The sequence below is a fragment of the Primulina eburnea genome, chromosome 11, assembly GCF_022965805.1.
Source record: "Primulina eburnea isolate SZY01 chromosome 11, ASM2296580v1, whole genome shotgun sequence".
Lineage (NCBI taxonomy): Eukaryota > Viridiplantae > Streptophyta > Magnoliopsida > Lamiales > Gesneriaceae > Primulina > Primulina eburnea.
Window position 1 is genome coordinate 702,457 of NC_133111.1, and position 23,715 is coordinate 726,171.

The 23,715-nt window shown below is 34.2% G+C and overlaps 3 protein-coding genes across 8 annotated transcripts; 1 reads left to right on the plus strand and 2 right to left on the minus strand.

The window, feature by feature from the left end:
- Positions 1-4,179: 4,179 nt before the first annotated feature.
- Positions 4,180-15,862, plus strand: LOC140804230 (alpha-aminoadipic semialdehyde synthase). 4 transcript variants are annotated; one of them, XM_073160100.1, is made up of 26 exons: positions 4,180-4,413; positions 5,095-5,177; positions 5,258-5,519; positions 5,604-5,690; positions 5,771-5,900; positions 6,241-6,414; positions 6,773-6,855; positions 7,997-8,113; positions 8,320-8,395; positions 9,405-9,576; positions 9,857-9,908; positions 10,031-10,197; positions 10,819-10,876; positions 10,987-11,127; positions 11,645-11,986; positions 12,082-12,162; positions 12,442-12,507; positions 13,303-13,420; positions 13,507-13,636; positions 13,828-13,907; positions 14,235-14,393; positions 14,649-14,886; positions 15,052-15,160; positions 15,243-15,410; positions 15,504-15,573; positions 15,646-15,862. In XM_073160100.1, the coding sequence occupies exons 3-26, from the start codon at positions 5,271-5,273 to the stop codon at positions 15,696-15,698; spliced, it is 3,120 nt and encodes a 1,039-aa protein (XP_073016201.1). In that variant the 5' UTR covers positions 4,180-4,413; positions 5,095-5,177; positions 5,258-5,270; the 3' UTR covers positions 15,699-15,862. The 4 variants fall into 4 exon arrangements, with proteins under 4 accessions (XP_073016201.1, XP_073016197.1, XP_073016199.1 ...); XM_073160096.1 differs by having other exon boundaries at positions 4,181-4,413; positions 9,812-9,908; XM_073160098.1 differs by lacking the exon at positions 4,180-4,413 and adding an exon at positions 4,486-4,750 and having other exon boundaries at positions 9,812-9,908.
- Positions 15,863-15,941: 79 nt separating this feature from the next.
- On the minus strand, positions 15,942-20,736 carry LOC140804232 (uncharacterized). 2 transcript variants are annotated; one of them, XM_073160102.1, is made up of 8 exons: positions 20,511-20,544; positions 20,065-20,166; positions 18,381-19,959; positions 17,782-17,879; positions 17,335-17,359; positions 16,731-16,851; positions 16,513-16,647; positions 15,942-16,395 (listed from the first exon to the last, which is right to left on the minus strand). In XM_073160102.1, the coding sequence occupies exons 3-8, from the start codon at positions 18,862-18,864 to the stop codon at positions 16,191-16,193; spliced, it is 1,068 nt and encodes a 355-aa protein (XP_073016203.1). In that variant the 5' UTR covers positions 18,865-19,959; positions 20,065-20,166; positions 20,511-20,544; the 3' UTR covers positions 15,942-16,190. The 2 variants fall into 2 exon arrangements, 1 of the variants encoding a protein (XP_073016203.1); XR_012112138.1 differs by lacking the exons at positions 15,942-16,395; positions 16,513-16,647; positions 16,731-16,851; ... (1 more) ...; positions 17,782-17,879; positions 18,381-19,959 and adding an exon at positions 20,682-20,736 and having other exon boundaries at positions 19,981-20,166; positions 20,511-20,589.
- Positions 20,681-23,195, minus strand: LOC140804233 (vacuolar protein sorting-associated protein 27-like). Of its 2 annotated transcripts, XR_012112139.1 has the most exons (8): positions 23,041-23,195; positions 22,394-22,450; positions 22,214-22,281; positions 21,410-21,619; positions 21,225-21,328; positions 20,994-21,069; positions 20,811-20,870; positions 20,681-20,732 (listed from the first exon to the last, which is right to left on the minus strand). XR_012112139.1 is itself a non-coding variant. In XM_073160103.1 (4 exons), the coding sequence occupies exons 1-4, from the start codon at positions 23,113-23,115 to the stop codon at positions 21,418-21,420; spliced, it is 402 nt and encodes a 133-aa protein (XP_073016204.1). In that variant the 5' UTR covers positions 23,116-23,195; the 3' UTR covers positions 21,407-21,417. The 2 variants fall into 2 exon arrangements, 1 of the variants encoding a protein (XP_073016204.1); XM_073160103.1 differs by lacking the exons at positions 20,681-20,732; positions 20,811-20,870; positions 20,994-21,069; positions 21,225-21,328 and having other exon boundaries at positions 21,407-21,619.
- Positions 23,196-23,715: the final 520 nt, after the last annotated feature.

A 23,715-nucleotide genomic window follows, 5' to 3' on the forward strand; every position in this document is an offset into this window, starting at 1 on the left:
GGGGCAAAGTGGTTGGGACTTGGGAGCATTAAAGGACGGGGTTTCATTTTCATTTTGAGTCAGTCGTCCATTGCATCAGCTAGTTTTCTTTTACAAGTTTATATCAAAATACATAATCTCAATTTAAATTTATATTAAAAAAAAATTCAAGAATCTAGAGTCATTTTTTAACCTTTAATTCAAACCAGTTAATTGAATCTTGGACGAAAGATTGCACCCACCAAACTAAATCCCAAGCTATAGATTTTGCCACGCACTTAATATGTAACCCATTTTAGATTCTATGCAACATAATATATTTTGAGCACATATAATATTTTCACAGATTTACGTATTCACTTATTGTTTTCTGTTTCATATATAAGTTCAATATACTTATTTTAGCTTCAGATTTAATTTTTAATAAGTTTCGGGGGATGCATGGATGGACTATTCTATTTCTGAGTGTTACAATTAAATAAATATTAGGTCTCTTGTATCATGAATCTATACATGTGATCATACGAGTCCAACGACTCGTGCCCGGATTGTAAAATAATAATTTTGATAAAAATAATAATAATTTTCATGGATCTGGTTATATAAGAAATTCATCTAAAAAATTGACCAATAACATGCTCGCATAACATTTTTTAATTATAAATTAAAACATTCTTTACTTTTTGCAAAATAGATATGGCAATCTCCTTTTATTATTTTATAAAAGCGTAACGTGTAATTTACAAATTGAATATCAATTCGAAAAATAAAATATTAAAAGGGTGCCAAATAGTTGAATTTTTTAATTTGGAAAAAAATTATTTGACCAGTTTGACGGTGATCTTTAAACAACTCCGACAAATTAAAATTTTAGGATAAAGACAATGAAAGAATATATAAAATCCATCAAATAAAATCTCAACACACAAAACGCGAGAAATATGATTTTCTTTGGATTTTTTGAATTTTAAATAATCTTCTACGTACATATTTGTATATCGTTGGGATATTTGTGGAATTTCGAATAATATTCTTAGAGTTTTATATTTCTAAAAAACATGATGAATTTCAAACCTTCACAAAATAGGATTATTTGAAATACAAACATAAATCTGATATTCAAATTTAAAAAATTCGATCCAAAGGCAATGTAAATAAAATAAATTTTATAAACAAAAAATTAATGAATTTAAAACTCAAATATTACTAAAATACATATAAAATCTAATAATTTTTTGGTTGATTCAAATCATAGAATTAAAACATTAATAAATGCTTTATTATTGCGTGTATGGATTATCTTTAGTTAAAAAGAAATATAGTGGATAAAAAATCACATGCATGCAACGCGGAAACGTGAAAAAGGTATCCTCTTTACATTAAAGGCTATGAGGGCCCAAAAAACGCGTGTTGATCCTTTTGCTTCGTAGTAGTAGTCGTGTCTCCAATGCCAACGCTTTCTGATTCATTGAACATAAATAAGTTGAAGCAAATTATGATAATTAAAAATGTTTTTATTTAAAAACTTAAAATGATCCAATATTAAAATACTCTTCATTTTTAGATTAATTAGTAAAGAATTCGCACTGGTGGTGAGATACTAGGTGAAGAGGCATGTACAAATTTATAATATAATGTTTAAATTTCTTCCATATGTTAATAATAATTTTATTATATATATATTTATATATATATATATATATATATATATATATATATATATATATATATATAAAATAAAATTTATGTATGTCTAAAATGCATTCATGTTTACATTAAGGAGCGTACACGAGATGGTTCGAACTCGAATATCGTACTACTTTATATCTGTATGATTAATGAATGCATTAATCATTTAATTCACAAATTTATTTTACTTAAAAAAGATATAACTTGATAAAAAATTTATAAAACTATGAGTATCTTTGGATTCACCTTCTTATTATATATTTGGATGTCTTTGGATTATTTGTTGAATTTTGAATAATCGAGTATTTAATTTTCAGTTCGAGTTCGACTTGCGAAAGTATCGAGTTATTCGAAAACGTTTGTAGCATCCTAATTTTAGAGTTTAAATTTTGTATTTTATGGACAAAAATAAATTAAACTATATATATAAAGATTTTAATATGTGACTCGCGAGCTACTCGAATATAATTAATTAAAACTCGAATTCGACTTAGTTGAGGATTCAAGCTACTTGACTTGATCTTTGTCAAATCAAACTCAACTCGAGTTTTGATCGAGCCGCTTATGAGTTACTCAAAAGTAAATTGACTCGCTTACACTTCTATTTACATCTGATTATTAGAAATTAACTTTGGATATATATTTCGAATTACATGTAAACAGAATTGTTAAAGTATATATCGTTCTTTGTTAACATTGCATTCATACGAGCTTTTAGTAAATATTAATATTAATATGAAAATTGAATAAAATAATTTTATAAAGTGGACGAAGACACAAAAATATAATTGGGCTATGTAAAGCCCGTAAAATACATATATTGGGCCGATCTCGAAGCGTTGGACCATTTGTGCTATCTCCAGTCCAGCCCACATATACCGGATTTCTCCCTTTCATATCCAGGCCTAGATCACTACTACTTCATAATTACAAGTTTAAACGATAATACGCATTAAAAACTTTTTCTCGTGATCATACAAAATTAGAGGCAGGAAATTATCCCAAGTGCATATGCATAGTAATATCAATGAAGCGACATTGGATGATTCTGGTAGAGGTGGGCGTCATGTGGTTAGGTATCCAACTAGTCGGGTGGTTGATCTCGACCCAAAGTAGTTAGGGATGCTCGATATCAGATTACTTTATTAACATTCATTCATATGTACATGAACTGATTTAACAAAAAAAGGTATCCCCTTATGATTCAAAAGTTTAGAAAGGCTTTATATATAGAGTGTGTCTCATGTGAGACCGTCTCACGAATCTTAATCCGTGAGACGAGTCAACCCTACCTATATTCACAATAAAAAGTAATACTCTTAGCATAAAAAATAATACTTTTTTTATGGATGACCCAAATAAGAGATTCGTCTCACAAATACGACCTGTGAGACCGTCTCACACAAGTTTTTGCATTATATATATATACATAGTTTTGATATCCTGCACACCTACCGTGCACACCTTTGTGAGCTCCGATGAGGTGTCACTCACCCATTGGATGCACAATTTTTCTATATCTCATCACATCCAATGAATGAGTGACACCTCATCGGTGCTCACATAGGTGTGCACGATAGATGTGCATGATATCAAAACTGATATATATATATATATATATATATATATATATATATATATATATATATATATATATATATATTAATTTGTTAGATTTGTTATACGTCCATGTCAACAATGAAAGGTGGCAGATTAGAGATTTCAGAACTCTAGAAGCAAATTAAACCTAGTTATTCTTATAAATAATAATTGAAAAATTATTTATTTGAATTACGAAGCTGTGGTATAATATGCCTCGTGTAAAATAAATTCTAACATGTTTGATATTAAAATTTTGATTTTTTTTAATTTCTTGAAAAGTTGATCTCATCCGTTCCAACTCTCCCACGTCATGTCCACATCCGAATTTCCTCATCGGTCCATATCATGTTATACGTGTACATATCTAGGTTTGTGTTTTTGGGAGCACGTGTTCTTTATATTTATATATATAATAATTGACAAAAATTTGTGTGAGACGGTCTCACGGGTCGTATTTCGTGAGACGGATTTTTATTTGGATAATCCATGAAAAAGTATTACTTTTTATGCTAAGAATATTACTTTTATTGTGAATATGGGTAGGGTTGACCCGTCTCACAGATTGAGATCCGTGAGACGGTCTCACATGAGACCTACTCATAATAATTTCTATGTATCTATAACTATTTATATTTAGAATTTTTTGAATAGTTTTAATAACAATAAATATAACATAAAAACGTCTCACGAGTCAATTTTACGAGATATATCTATGATTTGATTTTGTGAAATATATCTCTGACTTGATTCGACCTATGAAAAATTATTAATTTTATGTTAATATTATTATTTTTTATTGTAAATATAAATCGGATGGACCCATTTGAATATATATATATATATATATATATATATATATATATATATATAAAATATAATCCGTAACGGACACCACCAAGCAATAAATTACGTAAGGCAATTTTCTGAAAATGTCCATTTTAATACCATAATTAGGTGATAAAATCCAATTACAAAGCAAGTCTAATTTATGGAAAGACGCTCTTCTTCTCTCGATTAATAAATTCTGCGAGTTCTTGACATAGGCATTTGCATTTTGCGGAGGAATATACGCAAGAATCTGGAGGAAATTCAAATCTGAAAAGGGGTTTTACTTTTCAAGAAATGCGATGATAAAAGGGATAGGTTGGTTTTACTTTACTGGCACTTGATCACGTACTTTTTTTTTTTGGGTTTAATCGCAATCTTCGAAACAGATCATCAAACCGACCGACCGACCTACCAAGCCAATGTGGATTCCTGGACCAGATTTTTTGATTTTGGCTCATTTTGGTTAATTTATAGAGTTTGATTAATTTTGTTTTCTGAAATCAAGTGGGATATGTTTAGAGTTTTCGACATTATTAGACTGTTGTTGTTTCTTGTGTTTGTGCATGCACGAACGGGCTTCTGCATCTTTGTTTTCCGTTTTCCTACACTTACTGATTGAGCGTACGATTAATTTTTCTTCCCTTTTTCCGAGGTATGAGGTTTCTCATAAAGAATGAAATGTAAATAATTGTATTTCTTTTGTGGTGGGCACTGTTTTCTATTTGTTTATTCTTTCACAATTGGCGAGGTGACTAAATAGCACGATGCCAATCAGTGGATGAAGCCAAAAAATAACATTATATCTTATTATGCATAAAGTTTTGAATTTTTTTAATTCACGAAGTCCTGCTTAAACCCAGTCTCCTCGTGCAAATCTGGATCACCTACTCAACTATCCTGGGTTTTCCTTTGTGTTGTATGACAATACAATTTTCTTGCTATAATCGTTACCCTTTCGATTGCAGCTATTTATGATTCCTTTTTCATCTTTGCCAGGATCCATGTCTCCAGTCTCCCTCTGCCTCTATCCCTAGCAATTCTTGTCGTCAGATTTTTATTAGCCTGAGCTTGCTCGCGAGGTTCTTTAACTTTATGCAATTCTATTTAGTACCACTAGAATCAAGTAAAGAATGAGTTAGCATAGCTTTTCTTGGCACAGTTTATAACACACCATGCTTGGTAACGGAATCGTTGGAATTCTCTCTGAGTCCACAAATAAGTGGGAGCGAAGGGTTCCCCTCACCCCATCTCACTGTGCATGGCTGCTGCATGGTGGCAGTGGCAAAACTGGAATATCCCGGATTATCGTGCAGCCGTCTACAAAACGAATTCATCATGATGCACTTTATGAAGATGTTGGTTGTGAGGTATCAGAGGACTTGTCAGAATGTGGTCTGATCTTGGGTATCAAACAACCAAAGGTAGTTTAGCTTTTTAAGATATTTTCTCTCTTCTACAACCATAATTTTGAACCTTTTAAGTTATGATAATTAGTTTTGGTGCAGCTGGAGATGATTCTTCCTGATAGGGCCTACGCATTTTTCTCCCATACTCACAAGGCCCAAAGAGAAAATATGCCTCTGCTTGATAAGGTGCAGGGCCCTGGCCCTCATGCAATACATTGACTTGTACATTGTTTGAACTCTGTTTTTATTGACTTGCTGATTTATAGGTTTTATCTGAAAGAGCTACGTTACTTGATTATGAGCTTATAGTTGGAGATCATGGTAAGAGGTTACTGGCATTTGGAAGATTTGCTGGAAGAGCTGGAATGATTGATTTCTTGAGTGGCCTTGGACAACGTATGCACCTTGATGTTTTCTGGAAGGAATATTTGGAGTTATAGATTCTTTTGAGCTGATATCTTTCTTTTTGAAATTCTTTCTGCACTATTTAAATTCTTGTCCAAGTACAAAAGAATGAGAGATATCAACTACTGCGTGCTCTGTGCTCATTCATTTTTGTTAGCAAGAATCTTAAAACAATTTTCGCAATTTTAAAACGAGTGTTTTTGGCTAAGAATTTGTATTACTTCATCCATCCAGTCCAGATATTATACTGAATTTAGTTTTAAGACTTTTTTGGGTGTAGTTATATGTCATGCAATTCTGTATCATCTTATGTTCTATGTTTTTTCTTCAGGGTTTCTTAGTCTTGGATATTCAACGCCTTTTCTATCATTGGGTGCATCTTACATGTATTCTTCACTGGCGATGGCAAAAGCTGCTGTGATATCTATTGGGGAAGAGATAGCTACAATGGGACTTCCATCAGGAATCTGTCCCCTTGTATTTGTTTTCACTGGTGCAGGAAATGGTATGTCATGCCACTGTATTGTATTGTTGGTGCCTGGTGGTTCACCTTTATCCATTTTCTCCTGTGAAAATCCCGTTATCTAATTCCAATTTTCGTTAATACGATATTTTTTTTAAATCTCCACATAGCTAAATATGAGTCAAGTCCTACCATACTTCCTTTATATAGCATCCTCTTCTTTGGGCAAATGTTACACTGGAGTATTTCTTGAGCGTATGTATATCTTTTTTTAGTTCTCTCTCATCAAGGAACATGATTTTTTCAGATTTATTTGACTCTATTGGTAACTTAGTTGCAAATATATGTGCTATGGATTTTTTACTTTTTTCTCTCACTTACCTAATCATATTTATTACAGTCTCACAAGGTGCACGAGAAATATTTCAGCTTCTTCCCCATACTTTTGTGGATCCAATTAGGCTTCCTGAATTATTTGAGATGGTAATTTCTTTGATTCACTTTCGACAGCTTGGTTTGATTATGCAAATATTTTTTTAGTTGCGGATATGAAGAGTTTTTATCTCATAACTCACTACTGCTCATCGTTTCACTTCAGTGTACGAAATCAGATCCTCAGGAAATGAATTTTTTATTGATTAAATAAAATGTTGAGTATCCTAGGATTGGAAATTTAGTGATGAACTTACACAATGTTTGGAAATTTATTTCTTGTATTTCATCGTGGAACAAATTGTTCTGTACCACTGTTTCATGCTTAAATATGTGGTTGGTTTTTTTGTTTAATTTTATTTTTGGTTTCATAAGGTTGCATGCAGAGAGATCTAAATCCTAGTCACACAGCGTATGAATTACCTTAACCATAGTATTTTGTTGTCCTCATTGTCTTCATGGTTTTATTCTTAGACTTTAGGGACTTCTTTCTTATATTAATATTTCATGTTTTTCTTTTAATTTGACTACAAATTTTTCTCTCTCTCTCTCTCTTTTTTTCCGTTTCAACTTTAAAGTTCTCCTTCTTTAGTTTGGATGTACTGCCAAGTATCCTTACATGTAATCAGGGCGGATGTGTGTGTGGGCAAAAGTTTTGCCCAGCAGGTCTTCTTTCTAAAAATTGTTTGCATAAGCACAATATATCAAATCTTAATTTCCCTACATCAATATGGCACAATGAATTAAACTAATTAAAAAAAATAGTATGTAATTTGTTTCAATATTACAGCTTGTGGCAGTGTGGCCTTATCTCTCGAGCCTTTTAGTAATTTCTTTCATTAATCTCCTCCGAAATGTAAGTTTTAAGTAACTTTATCATCAGTTCAAGAGGCCTAAGATTCAATATAATATTTTATGTTTATGTTTTTTTTTCACACCAATATTTTCAATTTTTGTTTTATTTATAGAAATAGGAGAAGATTTTACAGTGTCCGATTAATATAACTTTCAAGATAAATATAAAAAAGAAGAGTAGGAAATATATTTCGCCCACCAGATTAAAAGTTTCTGGCTAAACCCTGCACGTAATGAATGCCTATTCCCAATGTTAGGACGGAAAGTATACTCAAGTATAATGAACTTCAATCTGAATTTCAATTGTGTTGTAACCAGTGCATTTTTGTGTGGTTAGGCCAAAAATGTTGGGGAAGCAGGGCGGACCTCAAAGAGAGTCTGTCAAGTATATGGTTGCATTGTAACCTGTCAGGACATGGTGGAACCGAAAGATCCTTCTAAATTATTTGATAAGGTGAAGGATTAAACTTTCCATTCTTTTGTCAGGTTTTGTATTAGCAGGAAGATATTTTTGTCTGAGCGGCAATGGCACAGTGTTACATGCATGTGGATAATTTGAATTATCTATTCAAGTTTTCCATAAAATCTTTTTCCATTCATCATTGTGATCATGGGCGAAGCAAATAAATTTACCTATTACCTTTGTTGTGTTTTCATCAGGCTGACTACTATGCACATCCGGAACATTATAGACCCATTTTTCATGAAAAGATAGCCCCATTCGCTTCGGTGCTAGGTCAGTATCATTTATTTCAGAGTATTAGTTTTTCTCCACATTTATGCCATACTTTTGCTTTTAAGTATCGCGGCAGCTTGAGAAACTTTATGTTACTAAGATTTCCTGATAAATAACTTTTGCTTCATGTTTTTCTCTGGACCCTAGGAAAATTTTCAACTTCTTGAGCAACCTTATCTTTGAATTTTCATTGAACAATTTACGGTTTCAAAGACAAGAGAGTTCTGTAACAGTTGAATTTGAATGTTTGTTATATCTTACCAAGAAGCGAACCAGTTTCTCCTTCTTATTATGTTCTTTAGGAGCATATATAATTGAGCTTTATTAAAGTGCCAACTCTTCTGCATGTTTATGAAAGCTGTCTTGGTTGCTTTTAGGTCTCTCTAGTTAAACAGTCTCAGAAATATGCTTTGGATTTGATCTTATTGTTTGAAATTTCCAAAATGTTAGTCTCTTTACCTTTGAAACATACATTTAACCTTTTGTTAAGTTTTTACCTCCTTTTACATATCTTTATGGTGAATTCATCAGCCATTACCACCGAACTTGGCAGTTCCTGAGCCGTCATTCGCAACATGTGACTGTACCGATCATTAATTTAATTGGCATAATTTTGGGCTAATCTATCCAGCACCAATTTTGTATGAATCAAACCTTGTAAATCAATTATGCAATTCATTATAAATGAGTGCTATGAACCAACTCATGGATTTCTTCATTGCCAATTCTGACTTCTTGCTTTGCTGCAAAATCTACCTTACCAATATTATCACTCCAGAACTTATTTGTTAATGTTGATCTTTGTTACCTCACGTCTGGTCACAAGTAAAATCATGGTCTTAAGGCACTCATGGAACACTCTCCTTAAGATCTCTTTTAATCTAGTCGACTTAATGAAATTGACCACCAGGTCTTTTAATGCATTTTCATGAGGCTGGTTTTTGTGGAATTTTAATCTAATTTACAATATATTTGGTTGATAATTGGGTTCTTTCGTTTGCTCTGGCAGTCAATTGTATGTATTGGGAAAAAAGATACCCTCGACTATTGACCACCGTGCAGCTGCAAGATCTGATGAGGAATGGTTGTCCACTTGTTGGGATATCAGATATAAGTTGTGATATAGGAGGTTCCATTGAATTTATCAACCAAACTACATTCATCGACTCACCTTTCTTTAGGTACTTTTCTTTATCCATATAAATATCAGAACTGAATTGCCTAATATTTTACTATTGGGACATAAATCAGCCACGTTAAATGGTCCCCATTGCCTGATGTTTCAGGAGATAAAATTCTTCCACTTCTATAATATACGATGATCTTTTTCCCGTGTCACAATCACAAGATGCAAGGATGAAATTTCTCATAGTTCTTTCCATTATCTTTTTATAATTGATAAAAACTGTATTACAGATATGATCCCCTCAATAACTCTTACCATCATGACATGGAGGGTAGTGGTGTGATATGCTCGGCTGTGGACATTCTTCCGACCGAGTTTGCGAGAGAGGTTAGAGATATATAATCTTTTTGTTTTGTCAATTTCATGTGAGTATTTATCTTTCATGGAATGGATATGATGTGTATAAAATTGGTTTCTAATCATTTCCACATATTTTTATTACCATGAAGGCTTCCCAACACTTTGGCGATATTTTATCTGAATTTGTTGGGGTTCTAGCGTCTTCAAAATATCTTAAAGAGTTACCCATGCACTTAAGGAGAGCTTGTATAGTCCATGGTGGATCAGTTACTTCTCTATTTGAATACATTCCCAGAATGCGTAACTCTAATCATGAGTAAGTTACACATACCATCTTTCCTTAATTTCTTTGTTTTGCCTCAATCTGGTCTTTTCTTGAGTTTACTGGCATGTTAAGAGCATACGGAGTATGAAAATCCAGTCAAACTTAGTCGTTACTTACTCACCGTTGTTGCCAATGAAACGGTAATCTATTTTGTTAGTATAATAATTAATGTTTTTGATGATTAATAAGATTTTTTGGTTAGAATACATGTGTTACTTGATTGAAATCACATCATTCAAGATGATATGTTTGTATTTTAAAGTTTAAAAAAAACAAGAGGCTGGAGAAGGAGAAAAAAATTTGCAGAGCAGTGTGATTCAACGTAGAAGAGGAATATGGAGTAGTTTTTTCTCAGCAAATTTCATTCAGCATAGTCATAGAGGATGAATATGGAGTAGTTTTTTCTCCAGAGCAAATTTCATTCCGTGTAGAGGAGGAATATGGAGTAGAGTGTTACATATTTTTTGCCATACACAAATACATATATGCCTGCAAACTTGAAATGATGCCTATCTATTATTGTACAACGGTACAACCCAATATTTGAGTCAAATAACTCAAAATTTCAGTACATAATTTCAGTTTCTTTGGTTTTTCTTTTTCCTGTGACAGGGATCCATCAAGAAACCTACCAAATATCCAGTCCGAAAAGATGAAGCATACTACATTGGTATTTTTCTTTTATTCTCGCACTGCCTGAATTCTCCTGTAAAAATGATTTGTTCTTTAAGTTGTAATTTACTATTAATTAACATCACTGTTGCTCATGTGATTCTGTAGATTTCTTTGAGTGGTCATTTGTTCGATCAGTTCCTAATAAACGAAGCTTTGGATATAATTGAAGCAGCAGGTGTCTCTTTCAAATTGGTGAAATTTGATGTAGGTCAGAGCACGAAGGCTATGTCTTACTCAGAACTTGAAGTAAGTTATGCCTTATGTAAATCATATTTCTGATGACAATGGAAGTTGTGTGTGAATTGCTCACATGAAGAATTCTGTATACCTGCACTAGTCTTTCCAATTATATTATTGTTTGTTCTTCATATATCGTAAGTGAAATTGTTGTAATAAGAAGTGATGGAAGTAAAATATCATAATACACTGGAAGTAACAAACTACTGACAAATCCCTAAATTAAGAGTAAAAACGCATACAGACTGTTGTCTAAGCTCTTGGTTTTTCAGTCTTCCAATATCATTTTATTTACCCGAAAATGTAGAAGTTTTCAAATTATCAGGTGAGGCGATGAACCAACAAGTATCCAAAAGGGAATAATGTGTGATAAGTGTTTTACTACCTTACTTCGTTTGTAACATCAGATGGTTCACAGGTCAAAAGTCGTACGAGTTTCATCAGTTCATGATATATGTATGCCTTTTTATCCAAACGCAGTTGTTTAGTTTGCTTGTTGTTTCTGATTATTTACTGTTCTCAACAGATTGGGGCAGATGATAAAGCACTTCTAGATAAAGTCATCGATTCTTTGGCTTCACTTGCTAATCCAAGTGAGAGTCATGTTGACAGCATAAACAATGTTGTGACCCTTAAGGTTGTCAAATTCAAAGAGATGAGTCTAGAGAAGGACAATGATACAAAAACTGAAGCTGTCATCCTGATATTAGGTGCTGGTCGAGTTTGTCGACCAGCTGCAGAATTTCTAACCTCAATTGGTTGCGGTTCATCAAAAAAATGGTTAAAATCATGTCTTACAGAAGATTTTCAAGAGAATACTTGTATCAAAGTTATCGTGGGTTCTCTTTTCCTCAAAGATGCACAAGAGGTTCGAACTTTCAATCGTGTCCTTATGTTGTACCTCTTCTTAAAATGATCATGGGTAATTTAAACTAAACAATTAGCTTATTATATGGATTCCAGGTAGCTAAGGGAATTCCAAATGCAACAGCAGTTCAGCTTGATGCCTTGAATCATGAGAGTCTCTGTAATTACATTTCTCTGGTATATCTTCTGCACCTTTTTCTTGTAATAAAGCAATTTTTTTCCTTGAGATAGTCCAGACACTGAAGATGATGAAGACAAGATGTTTCTGGGCACCTGCTAACGTTGGACTTTTAGATGCTATTACTATGATAAACTTATTTTTTTCCCCTTTCTTAGTGGTTTTTGAAACTTGTAACTGGATGGTAATACATAATGATTTTGTTTAGTGTACTTAAGTGTTAGTTTGGGCTTTTGATTAGAATATAAATGATTTACAAGCTTCATGGTTATATACAGGTTGATGTTGTCATCAGTTTACTGCCTCCCAGTTTTCACAGTAACGTAGCTAGTGCATGCCTTCAGGTACAGATGCTACTTTGATCGATATAGTTAGAAAGATATATACCGCTATACAGCTGACAAACCTGGCACTGTAATGGGGGTCAAGATTTAAGTTTGCGTGTTTATGGCAGGTTTAGGAAATTGAACTTTGGTCTTCAAAAGTTGATTGATTGAAAGTCGTTGAAATTTCTTTTTTCCTAGTAACTGTGATAATCTGTATAGATCTAACAAACAAGTTCTTAAACATCCTTTGGCCGTGCAATATCACTAGTGGAAGGATTAACACAAAAACAATGGTGAGATCAGTATTTGGTTTGTAGGTACAACAAAATTAAATAATCTTCCCCAATGGGATGTAATGTCTATTATATAGAAAATTTTCATACAAATATGGCGTGACAACTGCTAGACTTCATTACTTCCTCGCTGAAATTGATGAATCGTATATTTTATAATATGATATGATGCTCTTTGGATTTTTACACAATCAATTTATTTGGCTCAAAAGACGACCTGCATGTGGTGTACATGAATCTCTGCAGTTTCAGTGAAAGTGCCCAGACAAAGAGAGCTCCTATGATAAAATAATTTTTTGGATCCAACTTCCAGTGCCTCATTTCGTCACTTCATATTCCATCTACCTTACACATTTTTTAAATCTAAAATTTCATCCCACCTTTTCAGCTAGGAAACATATTGTCACTGCTAGCTATGTTGATTATCTCCAGTGCAAATCTCCAGTGCCTCATTTTGCTATTTGGTATTCCATCAACCTTTGCTCATTTTGTAACATGAAATGTCACACCTCCTTTTCAGCTTAGGAAACATCTTGTCACCGCTAGCTATGTTGATGATTCCATGTCCAAGCTTGATGAAATGGCTAAAAATTCTGGAGTTACTTTTCTGTGCGAGATGGGCCTGGACCCTGGAATTGGTAACTTTTTTTGACAGTGGACAGTTGTATGAGTTGTAATCTAATTGTTTTCTTATTCTCACAAATCATCTCGCTTCGTCGTACAGACCACATGATGGCAATGAAGATGATCAATCAAGCACACGTACGAGGGGGAAAGATCAAGTCTTTCATTTCTTACTGTGGTGGTCTTCCAGCTCCAGATGCTGCTAATAACCCATTAGGTTACAAATTTAGGTATACTTTAATATATAATTTGACATATGTGGAAACACCAAACGGCAAGAAATAGGCTGTTACCCATGAGCAATCAACCTAAAATCTGCAATGCCTGAATGAAATGTGTCAATTTACTTCCAATCACCAAAGCCTTTGGGCAGCGGATGATAATACAATGTAAAGCCTATTTTTCACTGTACTATTTTCAGTTGGAGTCCAGCAGGAGCAATCCGATCTGGACGCAATCCAGCCACGTACAAACATCACGGAGAAATAAAGCATGTTGATGGTGAGTTTACACAAGCATGATACCAAGGCCCTGTCTCTACTTATTGACAAAAGAATCAAGCTATTTTGATCACCTGAAATAAGTTCTGTTAAATATATTTATTGGCACTACACACAAATACATGATTTGGTATAAAATATTTTTGAACTTTCATTTTCTGATTAGTTTCAACCATTCGATCTACACGTTTCTTAATAGTTTGATCCCTTTCCTTTACTTTTATATGTTGGTAAAAGTGAGTTCTTCCATTCGATACAGCAATACATGTTCCACAATACAAGATTATTCGCTTGTTTATGATGCTAGTCCATGACTCCATGCATGCAGGGGACAGCCTCTACGATTCAGCTTCAAAGCTTAGAATACCAGATTTTCCAGCATTTGCATTGGAATGCCTTCCAAACCGGAACTCCTTGGTTTATGGAGACCTTTATGGGATAGGAAATGAAGCATTAACCATCTTCCGTGGAACTCTCCGATATGAAGGCATGATCGTATTTTGTGCTTCATGTTTGTTCAATTTAATACGTCTTTGGTGTTTAAGTTACAAGCATATCTTGACATCATTTTCAATAACAAAATAAAACAAGGAAAAAATTAAGCACATGATTTAAATTGCCCGACAAACTCAAATTGCCACTCAATAGCCAAAGGCCCAAAATTGAGAAGTGGAGGACTTACTAGCAACTTCCCCTGCCTTTCTAATTTGAGTTGACACTGTGAATTTATGCCTTGGTGCAGGTTTTGGAGAAATAATGGGGACACTAGCAAGACTTGGCTTCTTTTCTACCGAAGCAATCCCCATATTAGAAAATGAGATTAGACCCACTTACAGAAACTTTATACTGGAACTTCTGAACATTCATACCACTATTTTGGCTGAAACAAAAATAGGCGAGAAAGAGATCGAAGAGAGTATCATAGCTCTTGGTTTTTGCAAAGAAAGAGATACAGCATCGAAGACGGCTAAAACTATTGTGTGAGTCCCGTCCCATATATGTCATCAGAGAGGTCTTATTTTAATTACAGATATATGACGCTGACTCTAAAATAGGCTTTCTGTTATATTCTTTGGTCTTCATTTACACCTTAAATGGTCTCTGTATGTGAATGAATTTTCTAATTTAAAGTTGTTTTAACATAGATTTCTTGGATTCCTTGAGAGGACAGAAATACCACTTTTCTGCAAATGTGCATTTGATGTCACCTGCATCCGCATGGAAGAAAGATTGGTGTATTTGGGCACAGAACAGGTAATTCGAGCTAGTCATTGAATAGATTTGTCAGTTCATAGCTGAAAATTATATTACACAATGACTACCTGTTTGAGTCCAGGATATGGTACTTTTGCACCACGAAATAGAGGTAGATTTCCCAAATGGCCAACCTTCTGAAAACCACAGAGCAACTCTTTTGGAATTAGGAAGGACTAATAAGGAGAAGGAGAAGTCATACACAGCAATGGCTTTAACTGTAGGGATCCCAGCAGCCATTGGAGCTCTGGTATTTACTCGTTTTACTTTTTGACCAGTATATGAAACCACAAGTTATTTCAATAAAATTAAAATAATAAAAACATGTGATTTTTATGTGCAGCTCATACTCGGGAAAAAGGTGGAAGCAACCGGTGTTTTGAGGCCAATTGATCCTGAAATTTATTTGCCAGGTATGTATGTTCTGCTCTGCCATGCATGTTTCTTGATTTCTTTAAAGTTAATTATTTGGGTTATTTTTGCAGCCCTTGATATTTTAGAGGCTTATGGTTTCAAGTTGGTGGAGAAGATTGATTAACTGAGAGAGAGTTGCATGTACATCCCCCAAGTATCTTTCAGATATATTTGTATATAAGATTCTCTACCTCATAAGCTAGAATCAGGTTTGCAGGGGACTTTGAAACATACTATCTAAATTTGCAGTAGCTTCTTATAAAGAAACCTCTGAAATTTCGAACCAAACCGATCTCAAGTAAGTTCGGACATGATATAACCAGTATAGCATAAAGGGAATCGAGACTAGATCCAATTGTCTCTTTTAATAAAAAGACGAGCAATTTTCATATTTACCCCTATATATAGCTACAGATAAATTATCCCCGCGACAGAGAGATCAATCACCAACGACACTCTAAATTTCATCAGGATTCTTACCACTCGTAGAATGATGATACATAAAAATACAGCTTCCTTTTTCTCTAGTTTTTTTCCTCGGAAATTTGGACCGGCAACAAGAATCTATGAAATTTTTACTATGTAATCCTTAAACACAGTTTTGGGGTGGACGTCTTTAAGAAACAACAGATGAGGTCAACTGATTTTCTACTTCTTCCCAGTTGTGTACCTTGGTGACAAGAGGATGCTGGCATATATTCTCCATCTTGCACCAAGGATATGAATTCTCATAATCGAAAAGAAGAACCTTAATCCCAGCTTCGGCGCACTCAATGGCGTATCTCGGATTATCATCAATCAAAACTTTTGCTCCCAACGACCTGTGACAAAAAGACTAGTGTGTCAGGCGGCTCATAAATATTCTTAATTCTTTTGAACCAAAAAATCATGAAAGCAAACTCCTAAAGAAAAAGATTGCAGCAGTTAGAATGGCATACCTGCAAATGTCTGACTTGGGTCTTGATTGCCCATCCAAAGCAAAGTGATTGCCGAAATGGATCTCCTGAAAGAGATCCGGATAGTGTTTCTCAATCCATTCAATTGTGTGTTCTTTGATTGCGATCTGTCGGGACCTATGAAGAATCACAACTAAACTAATTATTACCTAGCTAACAAAGAAATGGAAGTAAATACAAGGACTGCACAGGGTACATACGTAACTATGGACAAGTTGCAAGACTCGGATAAGTTTTGAAGAGCTTTTCGAGCACCAGGGATTGGATGAATCCCTTTCTTGAAATACGAGGTCTTAAAGAACTCGTGAACTCGGATATCCGCTGCCAAAGAAATGACAACTTTTGCTAAGGTACTTATCCATGGAATCTTAGAACACGGGAACATGTTTTAGACTTGGAATTTATCAGCAGTGGCACATTATATTTACCATTATTATTCAAATACAGAAGTCAATAGTGACAAAACAAGATAGATGATAACCAAAGTCCAAAATAGTAAACATTAAGACTAAGAAGTGTTCTAAGGCCAAATATATCCCATCAACCAAGTCAACTAAGCAGAAGACAAAAAGCGTGCCTGAAAAACAATGACGATATTATTAGTGGATCCTTTTAACGTGGAAACAAACGACGATAGAGATACAAGAACAATGACAATATAATTTGTTCTCACTTTAAGGGAAAAACATCAAGCAAAACACAAATTTGTCTTCTAATTTTTAAATATAATCAAACAGCACAAAAACCTATCAACTCACACCGAGGAAAAAGTACATGACTAAGAATATATAAGATTCTATATACCTTCATCACGTGAGCAGTTCCATATCTGTGAAAAAAATACGAAGTGAATCAGAAAATGCATCTATGCAATCTAGTCATTGATAGGGAAAATATAGGCATATAATCAAGTTATATAACAAATGAAAGTAATCACAACACCTCAACGCATGGATATGTATACAAATGCACTGGTAAGAAGAGTTTTATATCAGCTCACATAAGAGAATGCTCAACCCGAGAAAGAGTGAAGTTTTCCATAATAGGCAATCTAAGGTCCTATGAACCATTTTCTCTCTGGAAAAATCCATGAAAATTGAACAACCATTTGAAAATAAAATCTCCATGGTACATAAAAAAGTAAAATATAACTTGGATCAAATTAATAATGCTATTCTTGAAGCCATAACATTACAAACCATGCTAGAAAGTATTAGTGAAACAAGACTCTTTAAAAAGATGAAAGATTACCTTGAAAAACTCATAGACGTGGTATTCTGATATCAAGTGACTCTGAGAGTATCGATCGGCAATGAACTGATTGAGGGCTGATACGAAGTTCCCAAGAACTGAAACCAAAAACCCACAGTTGAAGCAATCGATTATAAACAGGTGATAATACTGAGTAAAGCATGGAATACTCATGGACATAATAACTGAAATTGCTATAAAATATCGACTACAACTTCTGCAAATTATGCCGAGAATGGAATATAAGGGTCATGATAAGTTCCAATCGCCGAACAAATATGAGTTCCGTAAATTTTGCTTATTGCGAAACAATATAGAAAACTATGCAGCTGATCAATGACCAAGTAAAATATTCCTACATGGGAGGTTGGTATGCAATAGTAGCATAAGATTTGATTATCACACAGGAAGTTCTAGCTAAAAACATAAGTTATATTGCACCATGGCAAATTCAAAAACCGAAGCAAACAGAAAGTTGTCAGGAAAATTCAATATACAATGGTGATTCCCTCTAAGTGAGTCATCGATCAATGGATCAGACATTTCCAAAAGGCTAAACTCAATCGATAAAATTTTCTCGAAATCAAGAAAAGTCACACCTTCATCAACATCAACAGCTACCATGGTTTTCCGGGGCAAATGCTTCTCTGAAAAACCAGTTAAGCTTCCGCTACTTCCCATATTCCGATCACGCGCACCATTGAAAACCTTAGAATTCACACCCTTCTCCTGATCCTCAACCCTAACAACTTCCTCAGAAACGCACAATAAATGGGGAAAAGCCATGGCTTTTTGCAGTCCATAACTGTTCCCATTACCATTACTATCCCACAAAATCTTGCTAAAATTTTCCGAGCAGTATCCCTTTAGCCTGAAACCGTTAAGAAACCTCCCTTCACTTATATCAGAGGCTGCTGAAACAGAAGCATTGGAGGAAAGCCTGCTCAAAGATAACATCTGGAAATCCCTTTGATTAAACAAAAAATTCGCGGGCGTCGCCATTAGACAACTCCTCAAATGACGGAATCGATTCAATAGACCAAATCTGGAAGAAAATAGTGTCAAAGGACGCCTCTTTATCATACCGGTTCTTGATACATTTAGTGAAACATCAACCCATCATTTCTTCCACGTTCTTGCGGGATTATTTTCCAAAAGAAAACGAATTAGTGCTGAAAAGAACAATGGCAGACGAGAGACCGGTAATAATCTTCTGGGTTCTGTGTGTATCTAGAAAATGCAGAATATGGGATCGCTTGAAATCATTATTATACAAGAATCAACGGATCATAGGACGCATTGCCTCGACTTTTTGGAGAAAAGCACATGGATTTTGGAATAAACTGGAATGATTCAGCTCCATGATTAATCCTAAATATATAGTCTAGAAAAAGAAGTATGGCATAAACATTGGATTTTCTTCCGCCTGACATTTTAATATTTCATAATTTGTATGTTTTATTTTTGTGGTTATATGCATGGGGAATCGTGCTTAATCGGCATGCCCATATTTTTCTCCTTTTCTGATTGCCGTGTCAATTATTATTATATAAAAAAACACGATTTTATCGTTGCATCGATTCGTTTTAGTCCTGTTTTTTTTTTCCTTTAAAAATAATAAACACATTTTTTAAAAAGATAATAAAAAAATAAGATACAATGGAAATAACAGCCTGTATTACTAGCTGTTTTTGTTTCTATTTTAATTTGCTAAAATAAATTTTTTATATATGTCATTAAAATTCTACATGATTACATCTTTTAGCTATCCCACAGTAACTTTCAAATCCTTTAATACTTTTTCCCTCTTGCTATATTAATTTCTATCTTTTATTTCCATGTAGCTAAACATATCATTTGAAAGGGCATGCTTACAAATTACGCATAATCACATAAATTTTCATTTACAGATTTTGTGATTTAGCGAAGATTATGATGGTGAGTTGGGGAGACCTCTCCAACGAGGAGCCTTCGATTTCATGTCTAAATTTAATTCTCACAAAAAACATAAGTTGGATCATCGTCCACTTGCGAAATTTCTCGTGTCGTGCAATTATTGTAGAGACAGAAATATACTCTCTTTATTGAATCTGGGGAAAGTTACTTGGAAACTAATACAGATGATTGGAGTTCTTCGCATATCAAGAAAAGTCAATCCTCAAACCAAGTTATTTGGTCCTTTATATGCAAAACCTCAAAAAAAAAAAAAGATTGAACCATGATCAGATTTGTTCGAGGAGCATACACAGTTTTACAGCTTAATATAGAAATGGAGGTACTCACAAGTCATAAAGACACGTTATGGGCCAGACGGGATGTTCTCTTCCATCTTATTTTTCATCTTGTACTGTAACGTTGCAGGAGCACAATCTAGTGGTGTTTCGCCTGCAGACAGATAACATAACATCTAAAAAAACAGCTTCTTTATATGTAATGTTACCCCCCCTTCAATGAAAAAAAAATACACACTTGGAAAAAAATGCAAATGAAACTAGGAGGTGCGATGGGCTTTACCTCCTATCTGACTAGGTCCAAATAATCAGTTTTTACAATCATGGTGTGTGGTTTAAAGAAGCAAACCTAGAGACTGAAATTGAGCTTATAATTTCAATTGACAATGTAGACTGACTGATCATTGTTTCTCGAATGTCTCTTCTTTTGGAAAGATATCATAATGATTCTTCAAAATAGGTCTATTTAGAGATGCAGAAGGCACTGGAATCACTTACCTTGTGAATTTTTGCAGTCCAAACTTGCACCATGGTCCATAAGAGTAAAAGCTATCTCAGTTTGATTGAAAACTGCTGCCTGCATAATATACATCAAGTCAAGAGATACTGTTATTCCTACACATCTACCTTTCTGAATAGACAGTAAGGGAGAGTTTGACAGGAGGGTACCAGATGTAATAAAGACGAGCCTTGCTTGTCAGTATAATTTGCATCCACCCCCTGTATGATGTACAAGACATATCACAGCCAAGAAGTCTAAATCATAAATCGACAATCAAAAGAAGAGAAAATAGGTGCCTGTCTCAAAAGGTCTTTAGCAGCGGCCGTGTCGCCGTTTTTAATTGCTTCACGTAAACCCTAAGCAATAACGAGTAAATATCAAGTAATAAGGATCTCCGCAGTTATTACTTATTATCATGCTACAATGTAGTGCTGCCTTCATATACTTCAGTTCCAAAGACGAAGGAACATTTTATATACCTCTCCTGTAACTTCATAATCAATGGTTGATAGATCTGTTCGGGTGTTGACAACTTGACCAGGATTGAAAAATGTACTGCAAGATTTTCATCTGATTGCTTTAATATCTAAGAAACATAATAATAATAACTGCAAAAAAATGAAAGACAATTGATCCCAATAAAGATGCACATGATAACATTTAATTCAAGAACACAGAATAGATGCCAATAATTAGTTCCAGTTGTATACCTATGCTTACTGTTCGATGTTGAACCTTTACTCTTAGGTGTTGACTCTGCTTTTTTCACCTTTTGGTTTGACTGGACTGGTGGAATGGAGGTATTTTTTAATGGCTGTGATAAAATAATTTCATAATGATTCCGAGGTTTGCAAAAGGACAAATTTGTAGATAGTAGATACAGCGAAACTCTTGCCTTTATTGTCACATGATCTGTAGAGGAGCTGGAGCTTCACAAATGCATAAAGGCATTCCACACTTGCAATCTAGAATGTCAGGAGTAGGAAGTTTTTCAGTATTTACTTCAGGTTTGGCATCTGCAATTGCACCGATATCTAATCTTGAAACAGAATCAGTTATAACATTAACCGCACTTGGAGAAGCTGGTGCATCATCTTTCTTCAATCTAATAATAATTTGCACCACTGTATATTAGAAATCCAAAGACATACATCTTCATGCTGGGAACAACAGATATGAACCAAAGAGTTTAAAGGACAGATGAGATCCATCAGTGCTGTTGACAAAATAAAAGGGAGAGGTATCACAGAGAAAGTAAGACAAATCGCTCCGTCTCTGAAAATTTGGAGACCAATAAAGAGCTCTCGTTGAACATGAGAAGCAGACATATATTCAAAGGTATTCAGAGAAATATCACGGCATACAAGGATTTTCATGCTCACTAATCCCAAATCAAGATATGGTAAAGAAATCTTAGTCTGGCTCCACCAAAAACAAGAACCATCTTCCTCAAAACTGCACATTATTCCAAGTCAAATATAATATCAGGATGTTCAAGTACACTTCTTTCAATGCAATGCCCGGAAGAATTCAAAAATTCGGCAGCCCTCAAGTGAGTATCAAATTTATAACAGAGCAATGTCACCCAAGAAAAAGGTAAAAGTGTAAGGTGCAGGATAGAAAGAACTTGAGTATGATCTAGACAGTCAAAGTCTATGTTCTGGCTTCAAAAATCGTATCCACGAGCAAGTGAAATTACCTAGAGTGATCATTGTAACAAACCGCGCATACACGGACACTTGAGTGAATACCAAATTGTGGCAAGGCCTGAAAAAGAAAGAGAGGAAAATAAATTTAAGATATAGATGACCTCTACTTTCATACATGCATACAACTGTTTGTATGTTTGTGTGTGAGTTGGGGGAGGGGGGTGGCATACCATTTGATCTGATGAATGTTCAGCACATAAAGTTCGGCCACAACATCGGCAGTGATGCTACATATATGAAACGAAGGATGTGATTAGGAGGGATAAATATGTATAAAGAATAATAGTATGAAATTATATGGCATAGTTTTCTGCAATCCATGAAGGGGAACTATCTAAAGTTTGGTCTTCCAGGTTTCAATTTGTCTTTTTCATAGCAACTAGAATCCACCCTTTAGAAAATAATTTAAAAAAAAAGGTGCTAAAGCAAAGCAAACTGAAAGGCAAAAAAAAAAACATTGAACTTGGAAGTATCACTTCCATTTGACGAGGGGCAACGAGAAATACAAAAACTAAAGCCACGTGCATTAACCATCAGTGAGAGTTCCGCTTTCATTCCCGAATTCAAGCACCTGATTCCCATCTACCATTTCGCACAATCTAACATAACAGATTTACATATCCGCGACCAACATAATCATCATCATTCACAATTTAATTTTATTGGATTCACCAATCAATTCGCATCGGCAGATCAAATCAACAACGTTCAAAGAAATCAATTCAGTACATACCAAGCGAAAATCATCGGGGGGAAAAGGATGAAAACCTTAAATCAAGGAAACACAACTCAAACGGGCAAGAATTAAAATAGCTACCCGACGGCGGAAGGCCGTGAAACTGCATTTGCAGACGTCACAACGAGAGACTTCCTGGAACGGCGGGGGCTCCATCGACGTTGCACCACCGTGCGACCCTTGAATTGGATCAAACACTATGCCCACTTCAATATTTTTCTAATTATAATTTAGACTTTTGGTTTGGGCCGAAGAGCCGCTTGGATCCAATCTCAAAAGTCCAGGCCCAAAATATTTTACTCATTTATTTTTTTCTCAATGTGTATTAATAATTTTTTTTTTTAATATAAATAAGATACTATCAATCCAGTGCCGCAATCAATTCATATACTCAAGCTAGTCAACACACACACACAGATAGATATATATATATATATATATATATATATATATATATATAAAATTAAAAATCATGTCATTTCAATATAACTTTAAATTCATAAATATATAAAAACTATATTATTATATAAATTAGTATAATACAATATTTTAAGATAATGACCACAATATTTTGGCTTCAGATACTATATTATCTAACGTTTTCATGCTACTCTAGCATATAGATGAGTAGCAAATAAACTAAATTTAACAATTGTTGATATGAGAATGAATTTTATTACTTTGAGCATATTAAGTAGAAAAAAACCATATTTGCCAAGCATATAACAAAGTAAGAGTATTTTAATATTTTAATGT